At 42.8% G+C, this 11,069-nt stretch overlaps 1 protein-coding gene across 1 annotated transcript; it reads right to left on the bottom strand.

Annotated features, from left to right (window-relative positions):
* Nucleotides 1–1,794: 1,794 nt before the first annotated feature.
* On the bottom strand, nucleotides 1,795–9,292 carry tpx2 (TPX2 microtubule nucleation factor). The gene is made up of 17 exons (XM_070910478.1): nucleotides 9,238–9,292; nucleotides 8,766–8,904; nucleotides 7,782–7,913; nucleotides 7,419–7,542; nucleotides 7,039–7,101; nucleotides 6,780–6,899; nucleotides 5,881–5,990; nucleotides 5,602–5,744; nucleotides 5,219–5,390; nucleotides 4,979–5,117; nucleotides 4,612–4,834; nucleotides 4,385–4,480; nucleotides 4,093–4,266; nucleotides 3,862–4,008; nucleotides 3,661–3,772; nucleotides 2,787–2,974; nucleotides 1,795–2,085 (listed from the first exon to the last, which is right to left on the bottom strand). The coding sequence occupies exons 2-17, from the start codon at nucleotides 8,872–8,874 to the stop codon at nucleotides 1,975–1,977; spliced, it is 2,163 nt and encodes a 720-aa protein (XP_070766579.1). The 5' UTR covers nucleotides 8,875–8,904; nucleotides 9,238–9,292; the 3' UTR covers nucleotides 1,795–1,974.
* Between the last annotated feature and the right edge of the window lie 1,777 nt (nucleotides 9,293–11,069).

Below are 11,069 nucleotides of genomic sequence, written 5' to 3'. Positions count from 1 at the left end.
ACAAAGTGTTAAGTCTCCTGATGTAAAAATGTTGCAACACACACACACGAATCAGTGTCCTATATGCAACTGTGTTCAGAGCAGTTACAAACTCCACTTAAGGCCTAACGTTTACAAATCAGAGGTTAAAGGGCACATGATATCCAGTTTTTACTCGTCACGAGGACTATTTCTCTCAAACATTATGGGAAGTGTAGGACCTGGTGTGTTTGGAGGTGAACTATTAAATATCTCAGTGTCTGCTGCTTCAGTTTTGAACAGAGGTTGTATTAGCAGCTGCACCAGGGGTCCATGAAAGCTCCAGTCTTACTGTGCGTCAGCTGGTTGGTGCTAATGGAAGGTCCTGTCTTGAGGAGACACATTGTGTTGCCTATAACTTAATCAATGTATTAAATTGACTTCAGGCATTATTCCAGATAAACTGTCCACAGTGCAGAGTTGAACATTTTGTTCAGCAGTATAATTGTCTTTAACCCCCCCCAGCTGTGGGAGGAAGATTGCTACAGTTTCAATTAAGAAGCTGCTGTCACCATCATCATCATCATCACATATAGAGCCCACCTGATATAGATCAGTGTTGGGTCCTATTTGGTCTGGAGTGTGTGGTGTGGATCCTGTTGTGCCTCGAGCTGGACTTCTCTCAGGAAATCACCAAGAGTTCAGCTTTTCTTTTAGATGTTTGTGAAAAATGTTTATGTTGTATTTTACTTCAGTCACTCACACCAACTGTATCCAAAGCCGTACTTTTCCAACTCCTTGAAATGAAACACTCCAAAGCCTATTAAGACTCTTATTTATTTTTTATATATTGTATTTGATCTAAAGCAACACTCCCAAATTTATATAACTGCTTTTTGTGAGATTTCATGTTGGAATCAGAGCTGACTGATGTTGCTCAGCTGAGTCCGTAAGTTTCACTTCACTGTGCTTTGAACACAACCTGAATAAAACAGTGAACCCAACTGAAGTGTGTCTGAGCTGTGATTTAACTATAGACCGTACACAGTATATATATATAGTCTACTGAAACATCAGACCCAAACAGATGAACTCAAGTCTTTATCTAAATTGCCAGTCAAATGTTTGACTGTAATCAAGATTAAGTCCCGTCTTTCAGCCAGGACTGTCTGACAGTGACAGGTCTTGTGTACCATGGAGATGGTGAAACATAACACTGCAGGTAATAGTTGGCAAATAACAGAGTTCAAAGTTAATGTAACTGATTCTGTAGTTCAGTCATATTGTTTCAAACATCCTACGTGTGTTTGGGGCTCCACCAAATGTGGAAATAACATTTGAACTATTTTGACTCCATATTTAGGTGTTTTCTTCCCCTCCAACGGCTGAATTAACCCACTAGGGGCCCAAGGACTCCATTTCTCCCACTCGTAGGCTTGTGCAAGTTACCACTTAACATTTACTATTTAGTAAAGTGCACCACATGAGAGCAATACATACTATAATTATATTGTCTGTACTGTATAGTTAGATTTTAACGGGAGGGCTGCAAGATTGTTATATACCAGGTGTTGCTTTAAGGCAATGTAAATTCAGTGGTGAGTACAGTATTAAAACTAATTTACAAATCAACTAATATAACCACAAAGTGAACCTGGAGGGCCCCTGGGCAGTTCTGTAATCCATCCTTTCAGATTCCCTGCACCAGGGTCAGGTTTGGAGTTTGGGCTTTTCCAAGTTTAAAGCTGAAGCTGCTATTAAATAATTAAATGCCCATAACTGTTAAGATTTTATAAACTTTATTTGAAAGAGTTAAAAGAGTTATTAGTAAGAAGAGTGAAAGAATATACAGCATGGAACAGACAGTCATTTCAAATACACTATTTACACTTTACAGACAGTTTCCTACTGACGGTCTGAGATGGAGGGGTCCAACTTCATTTTGCGGCTTCTGCCAAAAAAACATTAGAAGTAGTAAAATATGCAGATTTTACAGAGTGGAGCGAGTCAGGATGATCACAGGCGGAAGCGGTCAGAGAAGTTTGGCGACTGTGGGACTGTGAGAGGAACCTCACTCTTCTTCACTGCCACAGGTTTGTAGTGTCTGATGGGTTGAGCCTTGTGAACCTGCAGGAGGTGAAGAGGATGGACGTCAGGCAGACTGCTGCTACATACACACAAGTTTATACCAGCTAATACACTCCATTTTGCCTCTTAAAAAGTCTTCTTGCCAATCTAAAAATCACAACATGGCTCCTGCCCTTGGGAATGTACGGCTCAGTTTGAAAACATGTTGTAAACAAGTGTTCTGTTTATTTCTTGTTTCTGATGTATTCGTTGTGATCTTTGTCCTCTGCCTTGTACAGCTGCTGCTTTTAAATGTGCTTTATAAATACACTACACAAAAAAGGTTAGAGAGTGACTATAGCCAATGTTGGAGTAGTAACTGATTCATAACTTGCATCACAGCATCAACAGTTAATCACATGTAGTCAATGCGCCCCCTAATGGATAAAATGAGCAGAAGCCACTCATTTGAAAATGGCTGCGTGTTAAAGAATGATGACAGAAATAAAATAAACTCAGTGTGAGAGCAGACTGGTGAAGGTGTGGCCCATCACATCATTGGTCCGCTCTTATTTTCAGATGTTACACTGAGGGATTCATGTGTGGGTTATGACCTGCAGTTTTAACTGACATTTCCATTCTTTCATTGGTTTTGCATAATAAATGTGGCTCTGAACCAGGACAGGGAGACCCGTTTCTGGATCAGTAATATAGCTTTCATGCACAAATACATTTCCAAATAGACAGTGTTTAGCAGTGACCTGTTCTTGCCGCATCCTGGCGACCTCCTCTTTCTCCCTGTTCTCCTCCTCTCGTCTCCGCTCCTCCTCCATGAGCGCCTTGAAAGCCTCCTTCTCACTGGCCAGCTGCTCGTACTCCTGCCGCTCCCGGGCGCGTCGCTCCGTCGATAGCTCGAAGGCCTCCACAACTGTGGAAGAATTAATGCCTTCTGAAAGAGTGCCGCGACAGAATGACAGAGTGAGTTACACGGCACTGAAGAAGACTTCAGCCTCTGAGTAGTGTCAGACAATATTCAATACTCCAAACAGCAACATGAACGCATAAACAGGGCTGCTAGCGAGCAATTTTCACCATCAACTAAATCTGATAACAACCTTCATTCAAGCGTCTGCAGATTCTGCCATGTTTGTTTTGATGCAACGGATCTCCTCCCCTAAAATAAATTCTCTTAACTCCCTAAGATCACGCTTGTCAACAGACAAGTGTGCGTTACTGCACAGGAAGAGGCCGGCAGGACATCTGATGTGTCTGAGACAAGTAAAATGCAGCCTCATGTTTGATTTCCAGTTGAAAAACTACAGTGAGCTAAAGGAAAAACCTACAGGAAATTACTGAGCCTTTAAAAAAAAAAAAAAAAAAAAAAAAAAAAAGGTGGGAAGTCAGAGTGACCCCATTGTTGGTTGGGATTTTTGTCAAATCTCTTGGAAAAAACAACCAGACTTATTCAACTACCCTAAACATTGCTGCCTGCTTTGGATAAACGCTTTACTGGAACCATGTTTGAGGTGTCAGCCAGTCAGAAGTGATCAACGGCCATGTTAACAGTATCAGTATAGGCACAGTCGGTTTATGGTCAGTGGTTCGTGGTGCAGCCCTGAGTGTCAATAGACTTACCCACTGCAGCCCGGCTCTCCTTTTTGGGCTGGAAAGGCTCTTTGTGAGTGACCGTGTTGGGCCTGGCTTTGAATACTGCTGCGTCCTCCTGTTGTTTCTGCTCTTCTTTCACCTACAAGGCACAGAAAATGTGTTTGAAGTCCAAGATAAAGACGGTTATTGTTGAGAATAAAAACTGCTCAGTGTCAGATCCTGTTGTACCATTTGTTCCCAACGACTGCTCTTCGCGGCTCCCCGCTCGTCCAGCAGCAGTCTAAAGGGCTCAGGCTTCGTGAGCTCCATCTTCTTCTTCTCTGGGAGAACCACAGTGTTGAAGTCTGGCAGTGGCTGGGCCTTGAAGTGTGGGACCTGGAAAAGTTCAGAGGAAGGCAATTTAATAGCTGTGTCTTTATTCTGACATCTAACATCATAGGAACAGGAAGAAGACTCCACCTCTTCATTTCGCTTCTCCTCCAGCCTCTTCTCTTTCAGTGCCCTCCTCTCTCGTTCCCTCTCTTCAAAGGAGAAAGGACAGACCTCCACAAGGTGGTTCTCTTGTAGCCGGGGCTGGAAGGGGAGGCCAAAGTGAGGCACTGGGGGGGCCTTGATTGGCGAAGGCCGTTTTACCTGAACCCCCCCCAAAAAAAGAAAAAAGACCAGGTTTAATAAGGTCATTCATATGGGGATGGTGGAGGGAAAAGGAGTTCAGCAGTTTTGAATTGAAGACCACCAAGTGTGTCCTTACCTCCTCAACCTTGGGCTCCACATGAATCCTCTTCTTGAGAGCAAACGCTGGCGACTCTGGAACAGTTGGATGCAAAACTTTCTTCTCTGGCAATCCCTGTTGACAGGAGGAAATCCTCTTTTTATTAAAGTCATATATGGAATTAACCATAAAAGCTTTACATTCTCTCAAAACGATAAAAACAAAGTTTTGGTGGCTTGGAGTTGACAGCAGGATTTAAAACTCACCACTACTCCTTCCAGGATCTTTTTGGGCAGAGGCTGGGATTTAAAGGTGTGCGGCTTCTCTTCACCTTCCTGAGGCTTCTTGGTGGCCTGTCTCTCCTGGAGCCTTTTTTCAATCTGCAGCTCGAAGCCTTCAGGGACAGTGGGTTCCTTCACGGCTGGCTTCTTTAGGCCCTCTGCGCCGTCCAATATTTTCCTATTCAGTTCCAGGGCCTTGAATTTAAACCTGCAATTAAAAACACAGAGCAGAGCATGGTCCACTATTGGTCTTGGTGCACATTTGCTCCCCTCGCTGCAGAAAGCAGGCAGAACTGTCAGATTGAGAAAGTTACAAAAGACCAACGAGGAGGGGTAAAGTAAAGGCTCTTACTTGTTAAGTTTTTCCACCTCTTCAGCCTCCAGGTCAGCGCTGCTCTTGGCCGTGGGTGGCCGGCTCCTCTGGCGGGTCATCAGGTCTGGGGTGTGAGGCTGGGTGAGCTTCAGGTGCTCGCCTTTCACTCTGGACGGCCCTGACAAAAAAACCCACAATAATCCATGTGATAGAGTTATTCACTTAAAGCCCCCTGCGCCGAACAAACACTTAACCCTTCTCTTAGAAACACCTGCTCACCTCTCTCTTGACTCTTGCGGCTGCGCAGGTGGTAGCGGTCAGGGGTTCGTTTCTCGAAGCGCTCTATCTGCTGAGCCATGGGCACGTAGGCAGACGGCTCGTCCATCTTTCTCTTGTTGCCGGTCGACAGGTTGAAGGGTTTGGGCACTGTGGCACCTTTCATAGCCTTGGCCTAAAAACGGGAAAAAAAGATGCAAATGTAAAATGAGGTGCAGGTTTCATGTGATCATACGTGGAGGTCCTTGATGACAAGCAATATGGACCCCCTGTGCAGTAAAACAGCTTCCCCTCAGAGGGTCCGCTGACATTCTAACACGAGGTGAATCTTTAGTGGTTTGACAGTTTCAGTAGAACTTCAAGGTGTCGCATTATGAAGAACTTACTGGGGAGGAGGGTTTGCGAAGCTGAGTGACAAAGTCCACGTCCTTGTGGGATGTGTTGGATGAAGTGGTGGCCTTAGCGCGGGTGTTGAAGCGGAATTCTTTAGGCACAGTTGTGGACAGGACCATCTTCTTCGGTGGTGGATCTGAAATAACAGACCCAGATCAAACCAAATCCCATACCAACAACTTCATCAGAACATAAATACTATACACTTTTACACAAGAATATTTACTAATAGTTGCAGCTCCACATAAAATAAGTCAGTAACATTTACTCACTGCCTGCCAGGGCAGCTTTGTAGCTGGCCTCGTTCTTCTTGCGATGCAGAGCCACTTCCTTCTGGAGGTTCCTGATGCGCTCTAGCTCCTGGTCTTCAGAGCTAGTTGAACTGTTCGGACACAATCAGAAAATGCAGCTTTAACCTGCTTTTCCAGCTCAGTCTCCCATTTAAAAGTGGAAATATTCTATTAAAGTAATTTAGAACCACTTTCACTTAATGTCATCAAGACACTGTTTCAGAGGCTTTGATCTCAAGTACTCAGCTTCTGTTTATGGAAAGACAACAATCCAGCAGACGGTGATCAACAGGCTTCGGCTATGTTGACGCCACATATGTTGCTGGTATTCGTTTTACTTATTAAAATGTGAGCCACAGCAATGTTCCAAGTTGAGTAAAAACACACACATGTGAAGCGACTTCAGACCAAATTCTGCAGCCAAATCAACAACAGCTCCAGTGGGGTCTAAAAGAAACCGACAGTGGGCCTGACTTACTTTCTCACCTCCACAAACACTACAATTCATTCCAAAAAATACTGAAGTGTAGCGGTTGTCCCTGTATTTAAACAATCACAGATCTCGTGCCCCTCTCTGAGAGTGGGCTTCTCACTCAACCTTTGTGTTCAGAACAGCCATAAACACCCTGATGTGTTGAGACGAGTTGAGAATGCGTTCCTTTCAAGCATAACCTGTCTCTTAGTTGGCACACAAAGATGCCTGCAGCTCACAGCACTTCTCAGTCCATTCCGGATGTTTTGATTATATAAATCACAAAACTGAAATTCTTCTGAGCAATCAAATACTGGCAAGGGCTCATAACTCCCCCCCACCCACCCAATTCCAGAGGACAGGGCTGAGAAACTGGTTTTACTGGTGGTTGAAGTAGTTTTGGACTCACTCTGTGTTTGCAGTAGTGGAAACTGCTGCTGCCGCCCGGGTCTTGGCCACAGTCTTTGACTCAGACTGCCTTCTGCGGAGGACACTATTGGACTTTCGGGCTGGTCGGGCAACAGGACTCCTAGAACAAATGGCTCGAGTTGAAAACTACAAAATGGGGCTTTTGCAGAATGCTCGTGCATTAAAGTGTAAGAAGGAAATGTGGTGGCACTTTAAGGCAGGAGAACGTCTTCAGAGGATATGACTGTCATGACACTTACTTTTTGTATTTCTTTGGTGGTGGTACAGCTGGACCGCTGGCCGCCTCTTTACGCTTTGATACCCTAAAATGAATAAATCAATGAGAAGAAAATTAATTGTAATAGCAAAAAAAGTCAAAAATCAAATTGTACTACACTGACACAAAACACTTGATCCTGTATTTCCCATGATGCAGTCCCTTTTGTTAGACCCTCCCTGTAGTCAAAGTCAGTTTTGTTATAATTTGTCTTCTAGCCCAAAACGAAGATGAATGATAACAGCGCGATAACCTGAGCCACAGACATGATAAAACTGTTTTTACTGGCGGATTAATACTTCCTGTAACAAGTAAAGCCAACTTGATGTGTAAATTGGTGAGTAGCCATCAGAAGCACAGTACCTGCGTGGCTGGGCAGGGGGTTGATTAGAGGTCATCGTCTTTGGTCGGGCACCAGTCCGAGTAGGACTTCCAGCACCCCAGGATGTGACCATGTTTGAAGGTGGAGATGTGGATGTACTAGGAACTGAAATATTGATTAGTCCATATGGGTCGATGTTAACCAAGCATATATCCCTAAGATCCAGTTCAGTCTTTCCAAACCCCACATTTAAATAAAGCTCACTGGGCTACAGGAGAGAACTACATGCCAGACTGTATTTTGTTTTCATGAACCTGTTTATCACTATATATTTATACTTACGTATTTTAACTGGAAATTATGTGTGCATCCTTAGTAATTATTATAATGCAAAGAAAACTAACCAGAGTCCACATCCGTCTTGAGTAGAGGAGTTACGATGGCTCTAGGCAGGTCGGGCGCTTCACTTCTCCCAAAGGGCCGGTCAATTCTCATAGGTGTTTTAAGGTGACCATCTCCTCCACCGGCCTGTTTCTCTGCACGCAAGAGATAATCAAAAGGTCAAGTTGATGGGAACTCCTTACAGATTCTTTAATGGGTCATTTAATCTACATATTAGTTACTCTTAGGGCAAAAAAGCCACTGTAGTATAGACAGTTTAAATAATTAGTTTCAATTCTCATTCGCATTTAGGCCTGTAGTAATGCCACTCATGTTTTATTACTTACAACTCAATTTTTTTTTCCAAAACAGCACTCATCTCTCCTACTGTAATTCACACACTGTGTATAGTCAAAACAGTACCACATACCACGTTCAGACAGATGCAGGTTAAACACACATTCATAGAGACAGACAGAAACTGTCATCATTGTCTTGTATACAAGTGATTGGCAATAACACTACTCGTGCTCAGAGCAAGGCCTACAGCCCAAAAGGTGTCATTGATGACATTAATAAGATGCAAAGCTCCAGAGGTATCATTTGCTTTAATGTGTACCACCTTTTTCCGACTTTGAATATAATGTGACAGATGTACATGTAGATTATTTACACATTTTCTGGAGGAATAAATGGCAGAAGCCCTGTTCTAAGAGTGACCCCAGGCTGTTTCTGTGGGCCCCATCAGCACCACTCACTTCCTGTATGTTAACAAAAAATGTTTTCTGCCAAAGACAAAGTGCATGGGGCTGATAAAATAACTTATCGGAGATGGCAGCAGACCAGCAGACAGGGGTCTGGCATCTCTTATGTAGTTTCTGGTAACAATCTCAACATCGCCCGACAGCAAGTGAAGCTAAACAAAGAACCATCTACTGTTTACTACCGTCTCAACCACGCAATGTTTACTGAACACCAGTCAGATTAAATGTTGAAGGGAGACTTACCAAACCACTTATCTTCGCTTTCGGCATTGTCCAGTTCTTTCAGGTCAACGACTCGGGACGGGGCATCAAATTCGTACATGTCCGAAGTCTCACCGTCGCTTTCCGCCATTATCTCAAGGTGTGTTATTCGACAACTCACCTGAACAAGAGAACATTAAACACGGTGAATCTTAAATTAAATAAGGGGGCACTTGCTAAAGTCTACGTGCAGGTAACCGACCAAGCTAGCGATGTATTTAGCTAATCCCAACTAACGCTAGCTTAGACGCCTGATAGCAACGTTAACAGACGAACTAGGCTTGCCTTCATAAGCGTGCGTTAGGTAACGAAAGCGATATATAGATCAAACTATCAGCTAATTCGAATTAACACATATTAAATGTGGCTATCTCGTTAAGTAAGGTTGACTTAAAAAGCAGAGAACCGATGCCTGTTGTAGTCCTAAATAAGCTAGATAAATTGAGAAGCTTACCGTCTGTTCTCACAGCGACACTGAGGAAACTGCAAGCGCCGCGCGAATCGCAACGTTAGCGTTTAAATTTCCTCTCTTTTGAACCAGCCAATGGCTAACGTCATCGTCATCAGGTCGCCGCTTATTGGCTCATACAAGTCAGCTTCCTCTGACCTGACCACATGATCACAACATACTGTAAAATAAAACGTGGAAATGTCTAAAACCAATACATGGTTACAAGTACAAATTCGAGGTGCTTGAAATTTACTTTAGTATTTTCATTTTATGCTATTTTCTACCTCTACTCCACACAAACATTGTAGTTTTTACTTCACTACATTTGTCTGACAGTTTTAGTTAGAAGTTACTTTTTAGATTACAGTTATTCATCCACTCCCTGTCCAGTGAAAACCATGTATCTCATATATATATAATAGGAAAACACTGTACTGTAAAGTAAATGCGTATAAATTACATGTGAGGATAAAGCATTCTTTGACATAGAATTGTTGTGCCTTAACATTAGATAGAAAGCGCATAATGTATAATACAGCTAGTGACTCATTTTGTCTATGTGCAGTATTTAAGTCAATTATGGTAGTTTTACTACATGGGACACCAGTTAGTGTGTGCTTTAATTTATACTGTATGCCAAATAAAGTAAATACTGCACCACACTACTTAAGTCTACAGCCATACTAGCAGCGTGAGGCTGTACTTTAAGCTAAATGCTAACATCAGCATTCTAACATGCTCACCATTACAATGCTTATTGTTATTGTTTAGCAGGTATAATGTTTACCATGTTCACCATCTTAGTTTAGCGAGTTACCATGCAAAAGTTTTATAATTAGCACTAAAAACAAAGTACAGATGAGGCTGATGGGAATGTCTGTAGTCATAAACCAAAGTTTTGGATAAATTAACATTTTGACCTGCTAGTGGCGCTAGAGGAAAAGTCAGAGGATCACTTAAGTCAGTAGGATTCATCCTCCGGGGACCATGAATGTTTCAGTCTGGACCAAAATGGTGGACCTACCGAGCCATCCCTGGAGCCATGATGTTATCGTGGCTAAAAACTGTGAAATAAAACGTGTGTTTTGAGGGGAAGTAAATTGAACAAATCCAATGTTACAAAGAGGAAGTAAAATTACGCCAATGTATGATGGCATCTTTTCCCCTGAACCAAACCTCCCAGGCAGCTTCCTCCCAGTCTGTGCAGTCTTTGGTGCAGCCACCTAGCCCCTTTATCAATGAAACACTATAGATTACAGACATTTTTGCAGCTCTTGGCCACTCATTAATAATTTGTAAAAAAAAATTGTCAAAAGGCCAAGTCATAATTCCCTGTTGTTTGAGTTCAGGTGGTCATTGGGCAGTGGTTAAAGTATTGAAGAAATCAGAATCAGAATCAGAAATACTTTATTGATCCCTGGGGGGAAATTTTACAAAACACAATCTCCAACCTAAAGCGATGGTTAAAGGTGTCCTGTGGGGTTTTCTGGTAAACAAAGTTTCTGTTTACAATGTTTCTCTTCAGAATGCGTTGTGTGTATTCATGAGGTCTGATAAACATGTTGAATGCATTTCCTTCCTCATGAGACATTTGTAAAGCAGAATTTTCTTAAAAGTTTGAAACCTGCATTATTGTTTGCTTGCTTGCATCCCTCTTCTTCCCTGATTGTGGCTGTGCATTGCCACGTTACCGTCAGCTGTAGATCAGTGGACTAGTGCAAAACCATTGGCATGAACATGCATCGTGTCACCTGCGTGCTTGTACATGTGTGTCCTTATGCACGAGAACAATCAAAACAGGGACCCACTCATAAAAACATTGCTGCATAGTGCTG

This window comes from Enoplosus armatus, chromosome 8 (genome assembly GCF_043641665.1).
Source record: "Enoplosus armatus isolate fEnoArm2 chromosome 8, fEnoArm2.hap1, whole genome shotgun sequence".
Lineage (NCBI taxonomy): Eukaryota > Metazoa > Chordata > Actinopteri > Centrarchiformes > Enoplosidae > Enoplosus > Enoplosus armatus.
Note: the sequence above shows the minus strand (reverse complement) of the source record. Positions and strands in the feature narration are given on the sequence as shown.

Coding starts and splice junctions, on each gene's coding strand:
- tpx2 (XM_070910478.1), bottom strand. CDS start 8,874: ATGGCGGAAAGCGACGGTGAGACTTCGGACATGTACGAATTTGATGCC. Junction 5,391..5,601: donor TTCGCAAACCCTCCTCCCCA/GTAAGTTCTTCA, acceptor TCCCGTTTTTAG/GCCAAGGCTATGAAAGGTGC. Junction 4,267..4,384: donor TGGAGCCCAAGGTTGAGGAG/GTAAGGACACAC, acceptor GGGGGGGTTCAG/GTAAAACGGCCTTCGCCAAT.